The sequence below is a fragment of the Schistocerca cancellata genome, chromosome 2 (genome assembly GCF_023864275.1).
Source record: "Schistocerca cancellata isolate TAMUIC-IGC-003103 chromosome 2, iqSchCanc2.1, whole genome shotgun sequence".
Taxonomy (NCBI): Eukaryota; Metazoa; Arthropoda; class Insecta; order Orthoptera; family Acrididae; genus Schistocerca; species Schistocerca cancellata.
Window position 1 is genome coordinate 990,864,683 of NC_064627.1, and position 25,903 is coordinate 990,890,585.

Below are 25,903 nucleotides of genomic sequence, written 5' to 3' on the forward strand. Positions count from 1 at the left end.
TGCAGAAATGATTGCACTAGCCTGTGAGCCATAATCTATCATAGGAAGGGCTGGATTTACAAGACTTAGAACAAACTTTATCTCACTATAAAAGTGCCAAGCTTTTGAAAAAAATTGTTCCCAAAATAAAAGAAAAAATTGTGAAAAATCGAAATAAACATTTCATGTGCTCTTACATCTTCTGCAACTTCTGATATATGCATCTGTTTATGCAATAATGACAGTTTCTCGAATGTCATAGCTCACTGGCTACATCCTAAATTTCAGCTGGAACCTTTTCTAGGTTCTCACACTTGAGAAATATAGCTTGGAAGCTTAATATTGTCACAGATCAGTGGGACAGACAAAATCAAAACACATTTACCCATTCATAACAATGGCACTAACATTGTGGAAGGTTCCAGAATGAGATTTTCACTCTGCAGCGGAGTGTGCGCTGATATGAAACTTCCTGGCAGATTAAAACTGTGTGCCCGACCGAGACTCGAACTCGGGACCTTTGCCTTTCGCGGGCAAGTGCTCTACCAACTGAAGTAAAGCTGTGAGTACCGGACGTGAGTCGTGCTTCAGTAGCTCAGTTGGTAGAGCACTTGCCCGCGAAAGGCAAAGGTCCCGAGTTCGAGTCTCGGTCGGGCACACAGTTTTAATCTGCCAGGAAGTTTCATTGTGGAAGGTGTTCGAGTGGCTGAGTATGTTTCTGCTAAATGTTCCATCCATTGTCTTCTGAGAGTTGTGAATGAATTAATGAAGGTCCAGCCTAAAGGTTTAGGAATGATCACTATACTTAGATGTTTTGTAATGGATTTCAATCATTCTATCTTAGCTCAAGATTAACTGTTGGCTATTCAAAATGAGGTAGATTTACTGAAGCATCAGTTGGTGCAAGGTATCAGCATGAGGTGGAATTCCACCTTTTACATGGCAGAGCACCTGTTGTGTTAAGCTTTTGATGTCCTTTGAAGAAATAAAATAAGTTCTTGTCTCTTCTGTACATTCAAAGTAATACCACATGTTGTGGTATTAAATACGTACCATATTTACTCAAATCTAAGCCACACTTTTTTTCCAGTTTTTGCTATTGTTCATCTTCGAATGTAGCACAATTTCAGTGTACTACAAAAATCTGACTGGCAAGACTGTTTGGGATGTTTGTCAATATGGCCAACTCTACATTCTGAATTTTTTCCTATCTGTGAGAAGAGATGGTTGCTAATAGGAACCTGATGAAATTTGAATCACATACAGTATTCTCTTCACCATAAGAATAATACGAATATAAACATTTTGCCATGTATTCTTTCGTGTTTGCTGCTATCTCATTTAAATCCTGTCTGCCTAATAAACTACAAAACTAGAGTGAGACAACAGCAAACGCGGAAGAATATACGTATCGTGTCATGTTTATATTCGTATTATTCTTACAGTCAGAAATGAAGCACAGCAAGTGACTAGATTTTTAAATCTAAGATGACTCTAATTTCTGTGCAGAATTTGATGTAATAAAGAAGCGGCCGCAAAGATTTTGAAACAGAGAAAAATTTGCGCCTAACTCGCGTTCAGAACATGTTCTATCTTACGCAGTCTATTATTTGGTTCTTGTTGGTCATTTTCAAAGAAAGCAGCAGTGTAAGTAACAACAAATAGCAGTCTCTTGCCATTGTTTCACTAATGAGACGATTCTCTTTTTTTTTTTTAAATTGTAAGCGGCGGTAGCGTGCACAAAAGCAAGCCATGCCGCGAGCAGAGAGAGGCCGTAAACATGCACTATCAGAATGTGACAAACAATGCACGACACAGTACAGTAACGCATTTTCAGCTTAGAGTGATGTAAACACCTATAACAAAGAAATCTGCACTTATCAGATCAAAGCAAAATAAGCAATCAATTCAAACCAGACGAAGCACGTGAAAAAGGAAGGGTACCCATATAAATACGGACGGAGTGCCGGACGCATAGCAATGGCTACCTGGTAAAGCTTAACTGCTAAGCTTACGACTCGAACCCAACTACTGTAGCTGTATCTTGATTCATTGGACCTAACTTGTGTCTCATATTACAATGGACCAACTTTGTTTCGATTTGGAGGTGTGGCCTAAAACTTTCCTCTCCCCTTTAATTTCGGGTCTCAAATTTCATGTGTGGCTTAGATTCGGAAATTTTTTTTTTTCCTTTATTTCAAGTCTCACTTTTCAGGTGCAGCTTAGATTCGAGTAAATACGGTATTTAGATAACGATGATACAGTGTACAAAACATCTACTTACCACACACGAGAAAATTGTAAAAGCTGAATTAGAAAGTTGTTTCAGCTCCTTAAATTAAGGTATAAATTACTTGATTTGCAATCTTGCTAGGTCAAAGACAGACCTACTTGGGGGCTGTTGAAGCTGAAAGACGCTGATACGAGATACCACTTAAATTTGACGAAGCAGCTTCCACATCAAGAGCAGTTCATTTCCCATGTTTGTTAAAAAAAATAAAGGAGACAAGACTGAATCAGCTGGGTCTCACGAAGCTCATGGGAGGTTTTGGGATTGCTTTAATGAGGTGGAAAATGAAAATAATAGTAGTATGATAGTCTAAAACAAAAGCAATTGTGAGTGAGATTGATTATTATTTGAAGATAGTTCAAATCTGTTGCAATCAGCTAATGTAACACAGAACCTGAACTTGACAAGTTTGCCAGAATTTATCACTCAGGGCCCTGCAGCATTATAAGCAGCAAAAGAATTTTCTCTAAGCTCCTTGTTTACGATGACAAGTTAAATCACTTATTACCTGTTAATTGCAGAGAAACTGGTGTTCATTCACCAGATTTTGCCTCTGGCTCAGTATGAGTATTAATTTATTATTCATCTTAACAAAAAGCAGTGTTTTGATTTGAAGATACAGTCGTTTTATTTGGGTTTCGAGTATCTTATATCTGAACTGAATATAGTTCATTTTATGAAATTTTCATAATTGATTGAAAATCAGGTTGTCTGCTGGATACTGACCTACCACCCAGTATCCAGCCAGATAATAAAATTGGGCCCAATACCAGCCAGTTCCTGGATATCCATTTCACCTATACTTGCAGTACAACAGCTTATTTAAAAACATGCTACACAATTCAAAAAAGCAAGAGTATCACTTTTAGTGTACAGATTTTGATGATAAATAAAAAAATAATCTGTGTGGCAGGTTGTATGCATATTTTATATTTCATATTTTAATGACACTACCTACCTTCACAATTAATGAAATGCCCCAGGCTATGCTGTGGGTTTCACCTTTAAACCCAACGTTTAATCCCCACAACGTCAGGTTTTAAGGTGAAATCCATTTGAACACTGCATAATATCCCGGAGCAGTTTATTAACTGTGAAATTTCTGGCCATGAAAGTATACATTTTACCATTACCTTTCTTATAAGTACTTTAACGCAATTCTAAAAGTGCTTTGCATACATCAATGCAGACATAAAAAACTATACATATTACTAAAACAGTATCCCAGAACCAGGTACCAGTTGCAGTGTAGGGACAACAGAAATTTGATTTTCAATACTTTGCATAGTTACTGATCAAATTTAAAATGCTGACATAATCTAGTCATTAAAATGCATAATCTTCTGTTAAAAATTTAACACAGTAAGACCAGTAATACAGTTAGAAAGAGTCTGTCTTGAGGCGCATAACTGACAGCACGAAAATGAAAGAATTTAATTCATCCGGCATTTGAGAATGAGGGCATTTACCAACTTCTAACAAATATTACACATGATTTCAATACATTATGAAGCTTTTTCTCACTGACACCCCCCCACCACAAAAAGATGAAACGAAAAATTTTTATCGCTTACTACATTTTCACTGTTCATGTTAAAATTGCCACAACACACATTATATTTTAATTTATTATTTATTTGCTGCTAGCTCTATTCACAACTTTTTACACAGTATCTGCATATATCACTTAATGTATCTGCAAAATTATATCACTGTATGACACACAGAGTTCAAGATATATGATGCCATACCCACTGAAATGAGTGAAAACCTAGTTTTCACTTAAAATGGAGTGCAAATTACCCAGTTCATGTCCATTCAATGTTGCATACTTAGAGCACTTTGTGACTAACAACAGACTTTGTGCATAATTTCAAACCTTTCCTAAACTTTTCCTTGCTTACAAGGTTACAGACAAATGTTTGACACATAATTAATTTGTAAAAAAAATAGACATTTGAAGCTCTTTTATAAATGGGAGTTTGATTCTTTAAAGAATTGGGGGTTTACTGTTCTGATATAAAACAGCTACTGAAATATGCAACAGTAATTAATGTAAATGTCTCTAGTGGCTAACTACCAGAGTGTACTTGTTAGCCTTTCTTCAAGTTGTGTGATCATCTGTAATGGATGTTCTGCTTTTAAATTTCTCCCTCAATTTTAATGAGAAGCCAGCAAAAAAATAACTGCCTACCTCCCACACTTCCCTCCAGTAATAAACTGGTAATCCCCTAACATCTCAGGGTGTGTCCTAACACCTGATCCCTTATTTTACTCAAGCTTTGTCACTTTTCTTTTTCTCTCAATTCCATTCAGTACCATCTACCCATCTAATCTCGAGCTTTCTTCTACAGCATCCAGTTTAACAAAGTTATTTTCTCTTCTTGTATGAATTGTTTATTGTCTACATTTCACTTCCATACAGGCTGTACTCCATACAAAATACTTCAGAAATGAAATCTATATTCAATGTTAACAAATTTCTCTTCACAATTTTGGTAAACATTTTTGGAAAGCAGTGATCAATTAATTGTTATACTTTGACTAAAGTTCAGTCTTGATCACTCATGTATGTTTTAATGATATAGGTAACCGGTTTCGGTTCTTTCTACAGAACCAAAACCGGTTACCTATATCATTAAAACATACATGAGTGATCAAGACTGAACTTTAGTCAAAATATAAATTTCTCTTCTTCAGAAACACTTTTTGTACCACCGCCAGTCTACATTTTATACTCTCTCTACTTCAGCCACCATCAGTTATTTTACTGCCCACATATCAAAATTTGCCTACTACTTTTCCTAATGTAATTCCCTCAGCATTACCTCATTTAATTTGACTACATTCCATTACCCTTGTTTTGCTTTTGTTAATGTTTGTCTTATATCTCCCTTCCATTCAACTGCTCTTTCAAGTTCTTTGCTGCCTGAGAGAATTAATGAATGAACAGATCGAATAATATTGAGGATAGGTCAAATCCTGTCTCATTCCCTTCTCGACCACTGCTTCCCTTTCATATCCTTTGATTTGTCTAACTGCAGTCCCATTTCTGTACAGGATGTATATAACCCTTCACTCAATGTATTTTCCCCTGCTACCTTCAGAATTTCAAAGAGTGTATTCCAGACCACATCGTCAAAAGCTTTCTCCAAAGCAGGGTGTATTTGCGGACAAGGAAAAAAATTCCCCGATTTCCCGGGGTGAAACACACTTCTCCGTGTTAAGTGACAGCATACGTTCCCTCTGAACCGAAAAACTTTCCAATCCTTTGAATGGCAAAGGCTTTATACACTGGCGTAGGACTTCCTGGCTCTTTAGGAAAAAAAACTCAGCAAAGGAATATCACGTTTTGGAAAGATCTTTGCTGTGCAGCAATATGTATGCTGCATATTTTCGTACTACGAAAGTATAAATAGGAATTCCACCAAACTCAGCATCTTAATTTCCAAAGCGCTGAAAATCTGAAATCGAGGTTGTAATGCACTTTTGTCAGCCAATCTTAGCTCACATCACGTTATCTAGCCGGCAAATGACAGCAGATGTTAAGAGGATAGGACACGCAATCCAGCCAACAGCAACATCACTGTTAAGCAGCACGAACACACAAATATGGTTTATAGAAGGAAACATTCCACATGGGAAAAAAATATATCACAAAACAAAGATGATTTGACTTACCAAACAAAAGCGCTGGCAGGTCGATAGACACACAAACAAACACAAACATACACACAAAATTCTAGCTTTCGCAACCAACGGTTGCCCCGTCAGGAAAGAGGGAAGGAGAGGGAAAGACGAAAGTATTTGGGTTTTAAGGGAGAGGGTAAGGAGTCATTCCAATCCCGGGAGCGGAAAGACTTACCTTAGGGGGGAAAAAGGACGGGTATACACTCGCGCGCACACACACACACACACACACACACACACACACACACAGACACAAGCAGACATTTGTAAAGGCAAAGAGTTTGGGCAGAGATGTCAGTCGAGGCGGAAGTACAGAGGCAAAGATGTTGTTGAAAGACAGGTGAGGTATGAGCGGCAGCAAATTGAAATTAGAAATTAGCGGAGATTGAGGCCTGGCGGATAGCGAGAAGAGAGGATATGCTGAAGGGCAAGTTCCCATCTCCGGAGTTCTGACAGGTTGGTGTTGGTGGGAAGTATCCAGATAACCCAGACAGTGTAACACTGTGCCAAGATGTGCTGGCCATGCACCAAGGCATGTTTAGCCACAGGGTGATCCTCATTACCAACAAACACTGTCTGCCTGTGTCCATTCATGTGAATGGACAGTTTGTTGCTGGTCATTCCCACATAGAAGGCTTCACAGTGTAGGCAGGTCAGTTGGTAAATCACGTGGGTGCTTTCACACGTGGCTCTGCCTTTGATCGTATACGCCTTCCGGGTTACAGGACTGGAGTAGGTGGTGGTGGGAGGGTGCATGGGACAGGTTTTACACCGGGGGCGGTTACAAGGGTAGGAGCCAGAGGGTAGGGAAGGTGGTTTGGGGATTTCATAGTGATGAACTAAGAGGTTACAAAGGTTAGGTGGATGGCGGAAAGACACTCTTGGTGGAGTGGGGAGGATTTCATGAAGGATGGATCTCATTTCAGGGCAGGATTTGAGGTAGTCGTGCTTGCCTACGTAGATCAACACCTTCAACCCATTACATGCAGTCTCCTATCCTTCATCAAAGACACCAACCACTTTCTCGAACGCCTGGAATCCCTACCCGGTCTGTTACCCCCGGAAACCATCCTTGTAACCATTGATGCCACTTCCTTATACACAAATATTACGCATGTCCAGGGCCTCGCTGCGATGGAGCACTTCCTTTCACGCCGATCACATGCCACCCTACCTAAAACCTCTTTCCTCATTACCTTAGCCAGCTTCATCCTGACCCACAACTACTTCACATTCGAAGGCCAGACATACCAACAATTAAAGGGAACAGCCATGGGTACCAGGATGGCCCCCTCGTACGCCAACCTCTTCATGGGTCGCTTAGAGGAAGCCTTCTTGGTTACCCAGGCCTGCCAACCCAAAGTTTGGTACAGATTTATTGATGACATTTTCATGATCTGGACTCACAGTGAAGAAGAACTCCAGAATTTCCTCTTCAACCTCAACTCCTTTGGTTCCATCAGATTCACCTGGTCCTACTCCAAATCCCATGCCACTTTCCTTGATGTTGACCTCCACCTGTCCAATGGCCAGCTTCACACGTCCGTCCACATCAAACCCACCAACAAGCAACAGTACCTCCATTACGACAGCTGCCACCCATTCCACATCAAACAGTCCCTTCCCTACAGCCTAGGTCTTCGTGGCAAACAAATCTGCTCCAGTCCGGAATCCCTGAAACATTACACCAACAACCTGACAACAGCTTTCGCATCCCGCAACTACCCTCCCGACCTGGTACAGAAGCAAATAACCAGAGCCACTTCCTCATCCTCTCAAACCCAGAACCTCCCACAGAAGAACCACAAAAGTGCCCCACTTGTGACAGGATACTTTCCGGGACTGGATCAGACTCTGAATGTGGCTCTCCAGCAGGGATACGACTTCCTCAAATTCTGCCCTGAAATGAGATCCATCCTTCATGAAATCCTCCCCACTCCACCAAGCGTGTCTTTCCGCCGTCCACCTAACCTTTGTAACCTCTTAGTTCATCCCTATGAAATCCCCAAACCACCTTCCCTACCCTCTGGCTCCTACCCTTGTAACCGACCCCGGTGTAAAACCTGTCCCATGCACCCTCCCACCACCACCTACTCCAGTCCTGTAACCCGGAGGGTGTACACGATCAAAGGCAGAGCCACGTGTGAAAGCACCCACGTGATCTACCAACTGACCTACCTGCACTGTGACGCATTCTATGTGGGAATGACCAGCAACAAACTGTCCATTCGCATGAATGGACACAGGCAGACAGTGTTTGTCGGTAATGAGGATCACCCTGTGGCTAAACATGCCTTGGTGCACGGCCAGCACATCTTGGCACAGTGTTACACCGTCCGGGTTATCTGGATACTTCCCACTAACACCAACCTATCCGAACTCCGCAGCTGGGAACTTGCTCTTCAATATATCCTCTCTTCCCGTTATCCTCCAGGCCTCAATCTCCGCTAATTTCAAGTTGCCGCCACTCATACCTCACCTGTCATTCAACAATATCTTTGCCTCTGAACTTCCGCCTCGACTGACATCTCTGCCCAAACTCTTTGCCTCTGTATACGTCTGCTTGTGTCTGTATATGTGTGGATGGATATGCGCGCGCGCACACACACACACACACACACACACACACACACACACACACACACACACACACACACACATCCACACATAATCTTTGTTTTTAGATATATTTTTTCCCACGTAGAATGTTTCCCTCTATATATATACACCTAAAAACAAAGATGACGTGACTTACCAAATGAAAGTGCTGGCAGGTCGACAGACACACAAACGAACACAAACATACACACAAAATTCAAGCTTTCGCAACAAACTGTTGCCTCATCAGGAAAGAGGGAAGGAGAGGGAAAGACGAAAGGATGTGGGTTTTAAGGGAGAGGGTAAGGAGTCATTCCAGTCCCGGGAGCGGAAAGACTTACCTTATGGGGAAAAAAGGACGGGTATACACTCGCACACACACACACACACACACACACACACACACACACACACACACACACATATCCATCCACACATATACAGACACAAGCAGACATATTTAAAGACAAAGAGTTTGGGCCCAAACTCTTTGTCTTTAAATATGTCTGCTTGTGTCTGTCGACCTGCCAGCACTTTCATTTGGTAAGTCACATCAGCTTTGTTTTTAGGTATATTTTTCCTTCATGGAATGTTTCCTTCTAATATATATATATATATATATATATATATATATATATATATATATATATATATATATATATATGAATATAATAGAGGGAAACATTCCACGTGGGAAAAATATATTTAAAAAGAAAGATGATGAGACTTACCAAACAAAAGCGCTGGCAGGTCGATAGACACACAAACAAACACAAACATACACACAAAATCTAGCTTTCGCAACCAACGGTTGCCTCGTCAGGAAAGAGGGAAGGAGAAGGAAAGACAAAAGGATATGGGTTTTAAGGGAGAAGGTAAGGAGCCATTCCAATCCCGGGAGCGGAAAGACTTACCTTAAGGGGAAAAAAGGACAGGTATACACTCGCACACACACACATATCCATCCATACATACAAGACACAAGCAGACATTATGTCTGCTTGTGTCTTGTATGTATGGATGGATATGTGTGTGTGTGCGAGTGTATACCTGTCCTTTTTTCCCCTTAAGGTAAGTCTTTCCGCTCCCGGGATTGGAATGGCTCCTTACCTTCTCCCTTAAAACCCATATCCTTTTGTCTTTCCTTCTCCTTCCCTCTTTCCTGACGAGGCAACCGTTGGTTGCGAAAGCTAGATTTTGTGTGTATGTTTGTGTTTGTTTGTGTGTCTATCGACCTACCAGCGCTTTTGTTTGGTAAGTCTCATCATCTTTCTTTTTATATATATATATATATATATATATATATATATATATATATATATATATATATATATATATATATATATATAATAGAAGTAAACATTCCGCGAAGGAAAAATTATATATATATATATAGTTATAATAGAAGGAAACATTCCACGAAGGAAAAATATACCTAAAAACAAAGATGATGTGACTTACCAAATGAAAGTGCTGGCAGGTCGACAGACACACAAACGAACACAAACATACACACAAAATTCAAGCTTTCGCAACAAACTGTTGCCTCATCAGGAAAGAGGGAAGGAGAGGGAAAGACGAAAGGATGTGGGTTTTAAGGGAGAGGGTAAGGAGTCATTCCAGTCCCGGGAGCGGAAAGACTTACCTTAGGGGGAAAAAAGGACGGGTATACACTCGCACACACACACATATCCATCCACACATATACAGACACAAGCAGACATGTCCTTTGAAGGGGACATATGGAGTTCTTGTACTTACAACAAGACAATTGTTTTATCATATCCTATCCAGATAAGAAGTGCAAAATTAGAAAGTACAATATTCATTTCAAAATTACAGCCCACTATTCCCAAATATTTTACCATGTGGTCATTTCAACATAGATTTTTTTTCCCCCCACATACTCAGCAATACTATCAAGCAGCATTTCAAATCAAGTTTACATCCAAACATGACTGTTAGTAAGAAGGAATACAAATTTCCTTAAAAAAGTAGTTTGTATACACCAGAACAAAAAACAATAAGCTTTTCATGACATTTTCAAACTGTACAAGAATTAACAAGGTTACTTGTGAAACCACAAAATTGTATAACTGGCAGTTTATATTCCACTCCAGTAGTAAATATCAAGCCTTGTGGGAGAGTTGCAAGAATAAGATATGGAGTGCTGCCAGTCTATAATTTACTGAAGAATGGTGTTCTCTAAATCTGACATAAACAACGCAAATTAAGACAACATCAAGCCTACAGGTGATACCAGACAAGTTTTGAAACAGGTCTTGTTATCGAAAAACATTATGTTTCATGGAAGGCAGATATGTAAAATTCTGCTAAGGTTTTCAGGGTCATTTTTGGAGTAACATTACTGTGTTATAATATATTTGGTTCTTTATTAGGGCATAATGCCATACATGGCAGAAGATGGAAATGCATACTTAAAAATCAGCGAACACTTGAAATTAACTAATAGTGTCGACTGAAACACTTTGTTTCAATTAAATTGACTGCCTCTGTGGAAAAGATCAATGAAAGCCAAATTTCTTTAGCAAACTGACAAAAATAACTTCATTGTTCTGCTAAGCAATTAATGCTTCATTGTCAATAGCATGGAAATAAAATCAGAAAACTGAAACTAATAACATATTTTAGTTTTCCGTAATTATGTGAATGTATTTTAATTCATCTGATAGCTCCTAGCCACAGAAATCTATTTTGTCTTCATTTGAAGTGAAAGCTGTAAACCAAGAGACAACAGCAAAATCTGAAACGTAAACGCAGGTCACGTGGAGACTACTCCCCACTACAACTCTGTTCTGTGCATGAGCAAATCTGTCAGATTTCTTTCTGGGTAGCATCTGGCTGCTTGCAGCTACAGCTTATATATCTAACAGCCTCACTTCAATAGCAAGAAGAGGGAGAAGGTGATACTCATATGCAACTTCCACTTGGCACATGGGCATGAGCCCACCGGCAACTGCTCAAACAACCTAATTTAGACAGTTATGACAACGCTCATCGAAAGCCATTTGTTGTTACAAAGTATTGCATAGTCTTCATCCTGGAGTCTTTGATACAGTTTACTGTTGGCGGATGCTTGTGCGCACACTGTTTTGTTGTTGTAAATGGTGCATTTTCTTTGCAACTTTAGTGTTATATTGGTGATTTTCCCTCATTTATGTTTCATTGTTGCATTATTATTCTGCACTAATGGGCTAAAGCAAAATTCTTTGTTTGAGTAACAATTCTCACCAGTCAAAATTACAAAAATTTAACTCATAACTATAAAAATTAAAAATTACCAGAATTCTTAAAAGTTCCCAGGTGTAGCTTTCTCCCAGATGAAAAAATTTATCACCTAAAGAAGGTGATAAATAAGTCAAAAAATATGTGGATGTGCATTAAGTCTGAAATTGAGAAGTCTGACAACAAAATAAAATTCAATTTGGAATGTAATAAAGCAGGAAACTGGCAGGGGGGGAGGGAGGGTGCAGGAGACCCACTGAAATTAAACAAGGTACGAATATTGTAAAGAAACCTGAAATGGTTGCAGAAATCTTCAACAGGCACTTTTTGTCAGCAAAAGAGAAGACAGGCTGTAAAGGTTCTGTGGATGAATCATTGGCTCTTCTACAGAAAGCAACCAGTAATAGACCCCCACAATTATCCTTACCTCATGTAACAGTAAAAGAGATTGAAAGAATTATTACCTCATTAAAAAATAAAAAGTCTGTTGGTGTGAAAAATGTTTCCTGTAAAATAGTGAAATATTGCTAAGTTCAGTCTTATACATCTCTGAAAGAAGGAAAAGTCCCTGACAGGCTAAAAATAGCTGTAGTGATACCACTCTTTAAAAAAGGTGAGAAAAACAATGTTACGAACTATCACCCAACCTCCCTCTTAACCATCTTTTCAAAAATTCTTGATAAACTCATACATAGGTTGATTGTCAATCATCTTAGCTTCCACTATATCCTAAACAAAAGTCAGTTTGGATTTCGTGCTGATCTTTCTACAGAACGAGCTGTATTCTGTTTCACCAATCAAGTTCTGGAAGCCATGAACAAAAAAAAATTCTCCGGTAGGTATTTTTTGTGACCTCTCAAAAGCCTTTGATTGTGTAAACCATCTAATCCTTTTGAAAAAGGCAGAATATTATGGTTTGGGTGGTACCGTTGGTTCATTGCTCCAACCATACCTAAGAGGCCGAAAGCACACTGTAATGCTGAATGGCTCACCCAGAGAATCTGCCTCATCTGAGTGGGGCTCAGTAAGTTGTGGTGTGCCACAAGGCTCTGTTTTGGGTCTACTGCTTTTTCTCATCTTCATTTATGATGTCCAACTTTGTTCTGACACACACAGTAAATTTACTCTTTGGCAGATGACACTACAATTCTGACTGAGGATTTCACAGACAACAATCTTGAACAAACTACGAATAAAGTTTTCAATTATATTGTGAACTGGTTTTCTTCAAATGGTATCTCACTCAATACAGATAAAACCCTTTATATGAGATTCCATACTCCAGAAAGCAATCTGGAAGAAATTAAGTGCAGAGATCAAGAAATACAAAAAGCTGAGGTTACAAAATTCCTGGGTATTATATAGACAGCAAACATAACTGATCGGCACATATTCTTCATCTTTATAAAACACTTAGCAATATTTGCACTATGGGTTATTGCTTCAGTGGCTGAAGTAGACACCATTAAGGCTTCGTATTTGGCTATTTTCATTCATTAATGTCATATGCTATTACATTCTGGGGAACCAACCACTCGCAAAGAAAATTTTCACTGCACAAAAAAAAAGGCGTTAGAATAACGAGTGGTGTTCATCACAGGCACTCTTGCAGGCCCTTGTCTCGAAAGATGGGGATCCTTACCACCTCCTCACAATATATCTTTTCCTTGTTGACCTTTGTCTGTAAAATCCCTTCTATCAACAAAGATAATAGCCAATTTCATGACTATAACACAAGAACCAATAACAGTCTGCACATTGAACTGAAAAGCCTCACAATGGTTCAAAAAGGAGCTTATTACTCCAGCATTAAGCTGTTTAATGATCTCCCACCACACATCAAATGCCTTCACAAAAGATTGCCAGCGTTCAAACAAACTTTCAAGGGGTACCTGATAGAGAAATCTTTTTATACAGTTGATGAATATGTGAAGGAAAATGTATATAATCACTAAATTTGTATGTGTTGTAAACTTAGTATATAATTAATTTTATTTTGAGTACTATCATAGGCATAGGACAATTATTTATTGGTATTCCTGTATTTCCTTTGGAGTCTTTAGTTTATCTTGACTCCTGTATATATTACACATCATTAACATGTGAAACAAAAATGTTCTGTTAACAAAATGTGCTGTTGTTTAACTGATATCTTATTTATATTGTACCTTTTATTTATGTAAGATATATTTCAACTGTGTACAATCTAACACATTCCATATCACAAATATATTACTCATCCTTAACACGTGAAACACAATTTTTTGTTAATTGGTTGTGCTGTTTAGTTGATTTTTATTTACATTGTATCTTTTTATTGTATTTATACAAGTTGTATTTGAACTATGTAGAATCTGACATGTTCTATATCCTTGTGATTCACTCGCTACCAGGATCTAGGGAACATGAAATGAAATATATAAATAAAGTATGGCTATATGCATTGTTGATGCACACAAACCACTTACCACAGTGAGGTTAACGGTTTACAGTTCAAGTGCCTTATCTTTATGATAAACAAGCCATCCACAACTGGACAGCTTTCGACCTTTGAATCCACACTCTTAGGTCCTCAACCTTTATATGGACACATTTTTAGCCAGAGATATGAATATAAATTTTCCAAACAGCTGTCCTAATGTACCAAAACTCAGGCATATTCTTTCTTTCTAAAACCTTATACTGCTTCCACCCAGACAAACTCACCTTACAGTAGACACACACTCATACATTTATGATACAGTCACAACCAAATCTCAAAGTAGAGTAATTCGCACAGATCAGATCCCTGCACGTGGCTTGTCTGATCGCCTGGAAGTCAAATGCACAAATTCGTTCAGCAGCAGCTGGGCATAACAATATAAAAGTGCAAACAATCAATTGTTTCACTGATCCTCTGATGCCCAAAATAATGGACTTTTTAACTATTCTCTGACCTCCGGCATCTTCACAACAGCCTGGAAGCAGGGTTTCACAAAACCATTACCCAAATTGGAATCTGCCGAAGAACCCTCTGACTAAAGGCCCATTTGCCTTTAACTAGCATTATCTAAAGCTCTAGAAGACATAGCTCATTATAAGCTTCCTAAATATGTAATGCATAACATTAATGGAAAAGCCTAAATGGAGCAATGCATAAAATAAGGGAGAGGCAACCACTCACCTATACCGGATTGACATATGGAGCACAGAAACACATAACAGAAACAGTATTCACACTAGCTTTTGAGCACTAGATCTTTTTCTAGCAATACTACACACATTCACACATAGACACCCAAACGCACACTCCTGTGACCACGACACGAGTCAATTAACTAAGCAAACTTTACAGCATTTTGTCTTCACTGCTAATTTATTTATTTACTGCTTATTTAACCTGACCAGATTAGGGTTTTAAAGGCTCTCTCTTACACTGATTAGGAACAACACATAACAAAAAATATTATGTAATGTTGTTGTTGTTGTTGTGGTCTTCAGTCCTGAGACTGGTTTGATGCAGCTCTCCATGCTACTCTATCCTGTGCAAGCTGCTTCATCTCCCAGTACCTACTGCAACCTACATCCTTCTGAATCTGCTTAGTGTATTCATCTCTTGGTCTCCCCCTACGATTTTTACCCTCCACGCTGCCCTCAAATACTAAATTGGTGATCCCTTGATGCCTCAGAACATGTCCTACCAACCGATCCCTTCTTCTGGTCAAGTTGTGCCACAAACTTCTCTTCTCCCCAATTCTGTTCAATACTTCCTCATTAGTTATGTGATCTACCCATCTAATCTTCAGCATTCTTCTGTAGCACCACATTTCGAAAGCTTCTATTCTCTTCTTGTCCAAACTATTTACCGTCCATGTTTCACTTCCAAACATGGCTACACTCCATACAAATACTTTCAGAAATGACTTCCCGACACTTAAATCTATACTCGATGTTAACAAATTTCTCTTCTTCAGAAACGCTTTCCTTGACATTGCCAGTCTACATTTTATATCCTCTCTACTTTGACCATCATCAGTTATTTTGCTCCCCAAATAGCAAAACTCCTTTACTACTTTAAGTGTCTCATTTCCTAATCTAATTCCCTCAGCATCACCCGACTTAATTCGACTACATTCAATTATCCTCGTTTTGCTTTTGTTGATGTTCATCTTATATCCTCCCTTCAAGACACCATCCATTCCGTTCAACTGCTCTTCCAAGTCCTTTGCTGTCGACAGAATTACAATGTCATCGGTGAGCCTCAAAGTTTTTACTTCTTCTCCATGAATTTTAATACCTACTCCGAATTTTTCTTTTGTTTCCTTTACTGCTTGCTCAATATACAGATTGAATAACATCGGGGAGAGGCTGCAACCCTGTCTTACTCCCTTCCCAACCACTGCTTCCCTTTCATGCCCCTCGACTCTTATAACTGCCATCTGGTTTCTGTACAAATTGTAAATAGCCTTTCGCTCCCTGTATTTTACCCCTGCCACCTTTAGAATTTGAAAGAGAGTATTCCAGTCAACATTGTCAAAAGCTTTCTCTAAGTCTACAAATGCTAGAAACGTAGGTTTGCCTTTCCTTAATCTTTCTTCTAAGATAAGTTGTAAGGTCAGTATTGCCTCATGTGTTCCAGTATTTCTACGGAATCCAAACTGATCTTCCCCGAGGTTGGCTTCTACTAGTTTTTCCATTTGTCTGTAAAGAATTCGTGTTAGTATTTTGCAGCTGTGGCTTATGAAACTGATTGTTCGGTAATTTTCACATCTGTCAACATCTGCTTTCTTTGGGATTGGAATTATTATATTCTTCTTGAAGTCTGAGGGTATTTCGCCTGTTTCATACATCTTGCTCACCAGATGGTAGAGATTAGTCAGGACTGGCTCTCCCAAGGCCGTCAGTAGTTCCAATGGAATGTTGTCTACTCCGGGGGCCTTGTTTCGACTCAGGTCTTTCAGTGCTCTGTCAAACTCTTCATGCAGTATCGTATCTCCCATTTCATCTTCATCTACATCCTCTTCCATTTCCATAATATTGTCCTCAAGTACATCGCCCTTGTATAGACCCTCTGTATACTCCTTCCACCTTTCTGCTTTCCCTTCTTTGCTTAGAACTGGGTTTCCATCTGAGCTCTTGATGTTCATACAAGTGGTTCTCTTATCTCCAAAGGTCTCTTTAATTTTCCTGTAGGCAGTATCTATCTTACCCCTAGTGAAATAAGCCTCTACAGCCTTACATTTGTCCTCTAGCCATCCCTGCTTAGCCATTTTGCACTTCCTGTCGATCTCATTTTTGAGACGTTTGTATTCCTTTTTGCCTGCTTCATTAACTGCATTTTTATATTTTCTCCTTTCATCAATTAAATTCAATACTTCTTCTGTTACCCAAGGATTTCTAAGAGCCCTGGTCTTTTTACCTACTTGATCCTCTGCTGCCTTCACTACTTCATCCCTCAAAGCTACCCATTCTTCTTCTACTGTATTTCTTTCCCCCATTCCTGTCAATTGTTCCCTTATGCTCTCCCTGAAACTCTCTACAACCTCTGGTTCTTTCAGTTTATCCAGGTCCCATCTCCTTAAATTCCCACCTTTTTGCAGTTTCATCAGTTTTAATCTACAGTTCATAACCAATAGATTGTGATCAGAGTCCACATCTTGCCCTGGAAATGTCTTACAATTTAAAACCTGGTTCCTAAATCTCTGTCTTACCATTAAATAACCTATCTGGAACCTGTCAGTATCTCCAGGCTTCTTCCATGTATACAACCTTCTTTTATAATTCTTGAACCAAGTGTTAGCTATAATTAAGTTATGCTCTGTGCAAAATTCTACCAGACGGCTTCCTCCTCCATTTCTCTCCCCCAATCCATATTCACCCATTATGTTTCCTTCTCTCCCTTTTCCTACACTCGAATTCCAGTCACCCATGACTATTAAATTTTCGTCTCCCTTCACTATCTGAATAATTTCTTTTACATCATCATACATTTCTTCAATTTCTTTGTCATCTGCAGAGCTAGTTGGCATATAAACTTGTCCCACTGTAGTAGGTGTAGGCTTCGTATCTATCTTGGCCACAATAATGCGTTCACTATGCTGTTTGTAGTAGCTTACCCGCATTCCTATTTTCCTATTCATTATTAAACCTACTCCTTCATTACCCCTATTTGACTGTGTTTATAACCCTTTAGTTACCTGACCAGAAGTCTTGTTCCTCCTGCCACTGAACTTCACTAATTCCCACTATATCTAACTTTAACCTATCCATTTCCCTTTTTAAATTTTCTAACCTACCTGCCCGATTAAGGGATCTGACATTCCACGCTCCGATCCGTAGAACGCCAGTTTTCTTTCTCCTGATAACGACATCCTCTTGAGTAGTCCCCGCCCGGAGATCACAATAATAATAATTTACATTAATAATAATAGAGGGCATTCATAGAACAGCACCGGCAAACTGCCAAAACCATCAGGCAGGTTAAACATCAGTACACTCAGGACCAATTGATTCAATTAGATGAAGGTCTTAAGAAGAATAACACTAGAAATTTTTACCAAACTTTCAAGCGAAACCTTAGAAGCTATGCCCCACCCAGCTTACACTTCAGAGGACCACATGGAAACATAGCCTATAATGACAAAGACAACTGCTGCATATTGGCCAAATATTTTGAGAATCTCCTCAACTGAGTCCCCTAAAACCTTCTTTATCTATCAAGACAGTCCCAGAAACCAAACTCTCATCCTCCAACAGAAAGTCCCTGAAGAATAATAAAGCACCAGGAGAAGACACTAAGTTGCAGAGCTGTGGAAGCAGGCTGGAGACAAAGCAATCAGCAAGTTGACCGAGATCCTATGGAACATTTGGGATTGTGAGTAGTTACCAGATGACTGGACATCTGCTCTGATCCACCCCTTACACAAGAAGGGTGATTTGACTGACATCAACAATTATGGAGGGATCTCATTGATACCAGTCAACTATAAGGTATTATCTAATGAAATGGTAATTAAATGGACACCCTAGCTGCAAACAGGCTTTGATGTACTTCATTGGGGACATGTTGAAAATGTGTGCCGCGGGATCTCCTGCTTACATGGCAGACGCTCTATCCATCTGAGCCACCGTGGGCACATAGGATAGTGCGCCTGCAGGGACTTATCCCTTGCACGCTCCCTGTGAGATCCACAATCCCAACATGTCCACACCACTACATTCGTAGTGCGCCTAATAGATCTTTGCCCATCACTACCGTCATATATATTATCTAATGCATTATTGAACAGAGCCAAACCTGAACTGGACCCAAAACACTGAGGTTATCAGGGTGGTTTTAGAAAAGGACGTTTTTGTGTTGCAGATCCTTAACTTGAAGTCAGTATTACGTCAAATTAAACTAGCAAATAAACAGTACATAGTTACTTTTGTTGACTTCAAGAAAGCATATGATTCAATCGACAGACATACTCTTATGAGAATTTTGCAGGAAATGGACCTGGACCAGAAAACTCACAGCCTTATCCGAAAGATCCTGAGTAACACTAGCTCACGAGTAAAGTTCAGGGGAACACTTTCAGAAAGCTTTGAGATAAGGACAGGAGTTACACAGAGAGATGGACTTGCGTCTCTTCTCGTCTCGTCTCGTCTCTTCAACTGCCCACTGGACAAGGTGATCAGAGAGTGGCAAAAAGAAATGGAAGTACAAAATACACCGAGCTGTATTTACCTGGGACACAGACGGAAGGGACTAGTAGTCGACTGTTTAGCTTTCACAGATGACCTGGCACTTATAGCAAGCTTGGTGGAAGTAGCAGTAAAGCAGCTCAATATGCTCGAACTACAGGCTGCCAAGATAGGACTTAGTTGTCACTAGAAAAGACAAAATACCTCACTAACATCAATGATACTCCCAATGAACTACAGCTGGAAGAAGGTCAAATTAGCTGACAGATTCAAGTATCTAGGAGAATTTTTGGAACCTAATCTTATCAGAAGGAACAGCACTAACAGCTCAGATTATTAAGTTACAATTAGCATATCGATTAACCAAGAATGTCTATAATAAGAAATGCATATTTCACAATTCCAAACTAAAACACTACCAAACAGTTATCTGCCCTGAAGCCCTATGTGCCTCAGAATGCTTGAATCTGAACAGGAAAGGCTTGACAAATTCAGGAGAGGAATACCCTGAGAAAAATTCTGGGACCGATCAAAACAGATGGTGAGTATAGAAGACAAACATACCGAGAGAATCGCAGATGCAGCCAGGAAGTGGTGTGTGTCTTTCTATGGACATATCACAAGGATGGACCAAACAAGACTGACCAACTGACTTTTCCAACTGCTGGAAGAGCAGGAAGACAGTGACACCCTGGCTGATAGAAGTCAAGAAAGACATCCAGGAACTGAACATAACTGAAAGTGACATTCGAAACTGAGCACTTCTCAGAAGGATACTAAAAGGAAAGAGGTTTCAGGACAGATCACCCCTAAAAAGACCGGCACCCTTTGGACAAAGGAGAGAAAGGAGAAACATAGCCAGAGAATGCAGAATTACTGGTCAAACATCAAGTCCCTCTCCAGGCTGAAAAGTTGAATATTGTGGTCCTTAGCTAGCCCATTCCAAAGAAGAAGAAGAAGAAGAAGAAGAAGAAGAAGAAGAAGAAGAAGAAGAAGAAGACATTAAGAATGATGATGGTTGGTTTGTTACATTTGAAGCCATGTTTAGCTTTATCAGAAGTGGAAGGGATAATGAAAGTGGAGAAGAATGAAATGAAAGTAACAAGAACAGAATATCAATAGAGAACTCTGTAGATAAGGGGACAAAAAAGTGATGATGGGAGAGAGATGGTTGATATGAATAAACTGCAAATAAGTATCTATCAGACACAGCTATTGTGACAGAAGGTGGAACATTATCTATCTTTCGATGTCTGAAAGAATTTTAATTTCTCTGATATTTTGAAAAAATTTTACCAGAGATGGATTCCTGATGCAGTGTTTTTTAAGAGATCATGGCTGTTATGTACTGGTACAGAGAGGATTTTACTTAGTTGAGAATGAGTATTTAGGTTCTGCTGCTCAAATAGTAGGGGTTGAAGGTAAATAAGAGAGTGTCAATGATTGAGAAGACAATACAGCAAACACAGGGTATGATAATCTCTATGCTTATTGGCATGTAGTCGTGATAATTGTTTGTAGGAAGAAATGATATGGTCGAAACAGCATACGTCACAAATTTATCATACACAAGCATTCATCATCAGTGCCAGCCGCCACGAGCTCTTACAAAAGTCCTTGGAGAACAGTATCGCCATAATCAAGACTGGCGAGTATCAGTAACTCTACAAGTTAAGAAACAGTTCAAGAGAAAATAATTTTTGGTATTTCTATAGCGAATAGAGTGAGTGACACTTTCTTACAGACTCCAGTTGTGTGTTCAGTCCAGTATAAGTTCTTTGTAGAAAAAGAAACGATTATTTATGTGCCATTTAGAATTATGGGTGGAACAGATTCTCTGAACTAGGGGTAATAAATCTTTTGTGAACGACTAAGGCTTCATATGTTTTATACATGTTAAGTTGCACCAGCTATGATAAAGAAAGAAAGACTGCATTTACATGGCTGTGAATAGGTTTGTTGGTCTTGCACTTGCACATATACATTTGCAATGGGAGAGAACTACTGATACATCATTAACATAATATTGAGAAAAGTAATGAGCCCAATATTTTTCTTTATAACTACTGAAATTGTTGGTCCGCAGTTACTACTTCATATATCAAAGTCTGTAACAGTTGCATGATTAATGTGAAACCAAATATCTATTGCAACTTAAGTGTTTGCTGTACAGTTAATGAACAATTGTTGTAGCCATTTTTATTGTCTGTGGCACTAGAACAGTACCTGTGATCCTGGAGTTTTGCAACAATGATGAAATTAAAGTTGAAGTACTGGATAATAGACAGGGCACCAGTTTCGATAGCACAGAAATGGAAAATCTCATTTTATACAATGAGAAATATTCACAAATTTAAATTACGATAGTAATAAAATTATAAAAGTGCACTCCCATAACACAATCTCACCTATATTTAGACATTTATCTAAAATAAAACCTCATATATCCATTTTGTTAGTTTGTGAGACTGTTGTCCTTCAGATTGACTGCTGTACTAATAACCCAAGATCACAGATTATTCATTGCAGTTCACAACATGGCAAAAGATGATAAAAGAAAGTATTTTAATATTATGAATCAATACAGCACAGAAAATTATCATCAAATGAAGACAAAAGGTATTCTGCATAGAGAGAAATAAAACTTCTGTTTGTAATTTGAGAATTGCCGATTTTTAGATGACTTCAATATTAAAACCAATAATGACTGCACCAAAAATAATAAAATTTGTATTCTAAAATATCTGTAGTTGCACAATCAAACAAACTGTAGTTCATAGAGTAAAGCGATTTTTCAAAGTGCTATGCAGTGATTAAAAAATCCAGTCTCCTGTACTTATTAACCATGCATAAAAATTTAAATAGCCACATGTACAACACACATACTAAAACAATGTTAATAGGTAAAATGAAACCATAAACATACCATTTCATCGGATACTGCAGAAAATCCTACTTTATCCCTCTGTTCCCAGCATTTGTAGACCCATGTATCAGACATTATTGGGACCCTGAAAGTTACAGCATAACGATACTTCTCTCCTCCACAATTATTAGCTATTAGGTGTGTCACTTTAGCAACCATATCTTTTCTTATGCTTCCTCCCATATTGTGAATTAATGTTATCATTCTGTTCTGAAAACAAATACGGACAAGTAATTATTTTCTTGTATGCACTCTACTGAACTTTACACAAATTATTACACACATGAACAATTCCAATTATTCAATACAAGTATGACAGGTGTTTTAAATTATCTATACATAGAAGTACATAGTTCACTGCAAAACCAGAAAGTACCAAGCAAAACTGGAAAGTACCTAGCACATTATTTTATAAATTTTACGATAATAGTTTAAGAATAAAGCATATCAGAGACAAGTTAGTCTGACTGACCTTAACATTTAAGGAAGTTTCCTTTGAAACAAGACAGTGACAAAGGTAATTCTTGTGCCATACACATATGCCAACTATACTATCCATACAATGATGGATAGTGACCTGATGACTAGAGAATGAATTTTCGTTTATCATCAAAACACAAAATATGTACGACAAATATTTCATTACTAAAAATTTAATAAAAAACCATTTTTACTGAAATTAACTTATGAATCACACCACAATCTACTTTATTATCTCAGTAAGCAGTTAAATGTACCAGGAACACGACAAACCATAACAGTCTGCACAGAAAATTGCTAAGTTCCCTATCAGGAATTCTCAGCAGCTACATCACAAAATGCGACAGCACTTTTGCCCAGTTAATGCAGATCTTGGTTTATAACAGCAAGGTGATATCATACAAGAGATATGTACATCAGAAATTAATACCAATTAAACATTAAACACAGAAACATAGGATGTCGACAGTAATCACGAAATACATATTGATATGACTGCAACATTACATCAAGTCTCAAGAAAGTGTTAACGTCACTGTGCAGTACTTCATGGTCAAAGTGCCTAGTTGTTATTCGGTGACTCAAGAGTTCGGTTCCCCCATCTGGCAATTCCCCCCCCCCCCCCCCCCCCCCCCATTGTGGTAGTTTCCAATGGCCTTTCTGTGGTGACTTCTCTTGTCTTGAGTTCAGCACTGGTGCATATTATTTATTGTCTTTTTGTAGTATGAACTTGCAAAAACTATATCACAAAACTCATAAAATTTTAAACAAAATGCATCCAAGTTAATTTAAGGGCATTTGTTTTATAGGATTGAGAGAATATCATTATTTTTAGGAATGAGTGACTTTAAATCAATGCAACTTCTAGCAAACATTACCTTTTACAATTTCAGAAGTGGAAGCGAGTTTTCAATCTACTAATTATTCAAGAAGAAACTAGTACTGATACTTTTTTTTCCAAATTATATACTCAAATGTAATCACCAAGCTCAACAGAAAACCATTTGCCCTTTTATTTGGAAACACTAACACTTATTATCACTCTCAATTTCGAAAACAATCAGGTCCAAATTAAGTTGCCGAATAGAAAGTTTTGTTTGCGTGCATAATGAGAAAGCACATGCAGCAGAAATAATCATTAACATAACATTGTGTAAGAGAGAATGAATGTTTAATGATGAGTGCATAAATTGGTCTCTAAATAAAATTACAAATGTGTTGAGGAAACTAATTTCAACTATCAATGTAACGGATCTGAGTAAGACACTTCAGTTTGTCAGATGATATTTACTAAAATCTGACAATGGAAAATCTAGGATGGAATGTAACAATATTAGGAAAAGGAAAGTTGCAACTTACCATATAGGGGAGATACTGAGTCGCAGCTAGGCACAACAAAAAGACCGTCACAAATACAGCTTTTAAGGCCTTCATCAACAATAGACGACAGACGCACTTTGCGTGTGCAGCTGCTGCTTGCAGTGTGGTTTCAGTTGCCTTAGACTGCAGTTTGTGTGTGTGTGTGTGTGTGTGTGTGTGTGTGTGTGTGTGTGTGTGTGTGTGTGGTGTTGTTGTTGTTGTTGTTGTTGACGACGAAGGCCTTAATGGCAGAAAGCTTTATTTGTGATAAGTCTTTTTGTTGTGCCTACCAGTGACTCAGCATCTCCACTATATGGTGAGTAACAACTTTCCTTTTCATAATATTGGCTATTAAAATCTGGATGGGTGTGTATATGCTCTGAAAGAGGTAAGTGGATATGAAGTTGTATGATTTTCCAATTTACAAGACAGGTTTAGATTTTGATTTTTCAATGGAAATATGGTTCTTTTCTCCCTAATTATTGAGGCAAAGAGCTCAGCAATTTCGGTGGTCTGTAGATACGAAACTTTAGATGCCATATGACAATGCACTTGCTTTGTCTTACTACTATTACAATTTAATTTGAGTAGGTGGTTATGTTTTGATCTGAGTTTGTTTTTAATTTACCCAAATGATACTATCATTACTTGAAATGATTTTGAATATACAGGAAGGTGTCTATTATGGGAGAGTTTGCCAATGTGGGACTAGATTCTGACTAAATTACATGCTCAGCTCTGTTGGGACATTACCTGAACGTTTTTTTCACAGTGCCTGAGGAATAGGGCAGTTAAAAGTAAGATCGTTATGGAGCTGGACATTGTTAAAAATCCCGGAGCTTAAAAGTACTGATTTCCAAGTTTTTTGAATGTATGTGCCCTTGTACAGCTTTAATTTCCAAAGTTTAGTAGTTACTGTAACAATAATTATATGAATATATTCTTCACAACGTAGTCTTTTATTTATGAAATGTTAACCCAGATGAAGTAATAACCTCATTTTGGTTATGTGATTATCTGGAGTGGTCTACTCGAGAGCAGTAACAACAGAAAATGCTGTAAACAGCTCCTGGTAAACTAGATTCTTCCCATTTAACTTGCATTTACTTAGAGGCAATGACTTTCGAATACGCCAGAAGTCTGAAATATAAGATGCACCAATGGAGTAAATGTGGTCTCAATGGTATCCGACCAGCTACCAAAATCATCAAGCCACATCAAGAGGCACCAGCTCTATTAAAATCAGGCACAGTCTGAATCTGAGAGGTAGCTATCATCATCTCCACAACCTCTTCAGTTCCCACGTGTCATATACGACACTGGTGAGTTTTATCTCCATACAGAACCCACGTAATGCCACAGGTAGACATGCCAATATTCCAATATTTTGCTTATCTTCAAGGTGCCACTACCTACTGCCACAAGTTTCAGCATGCTGCATTGTCAATTAAATGTAATATAAATATTACTAGGATAAACACACTGCTGCTGCCCTGAGATTAAAAGTAATGTTTGAAACAGTTCAAAGAGAAGAAACCTCCAGCAGAATCAAAGGACACAGTAGTGAAGGTTTTGTTTTTGAAAATGAAAAAGAGAAAAATAAAGGACAAATAATCTTCCAGTCATTCAGAGTCTGATCCAAATTTGAGGACAAGGCTTCAGATGCACCG

At 38.5% G+C, this 25,903-nt stretch overlaps 1 protein-coding gene across 5 annotated transcripts in view; it reads right to left on the reverse strand.

The window, feature by feature from the left end:
* LOC126162966 (protein ECT2) overlaps positions 1 to 25,903 on the reverse strand; it is a 231,247-nt gene that overhangs the window by 133,185 nt on the left and 72,159 nt on the right. For all 5 annotated transcript variants that reach the window (XM_049919808.1, XM_049919806.1, XM_049919807.1 and 2 more), the window contains exon 5: positions 22,395 to 22,604. In XM_049919808.1, the coding sequence (XP_049775765.1) occupies positions 22,395 to 22,604 (210 nt within the window). The remainder of the gene's footprint in view (positions 1 to 22,394; positions 22,605 to 25,903) is intronic.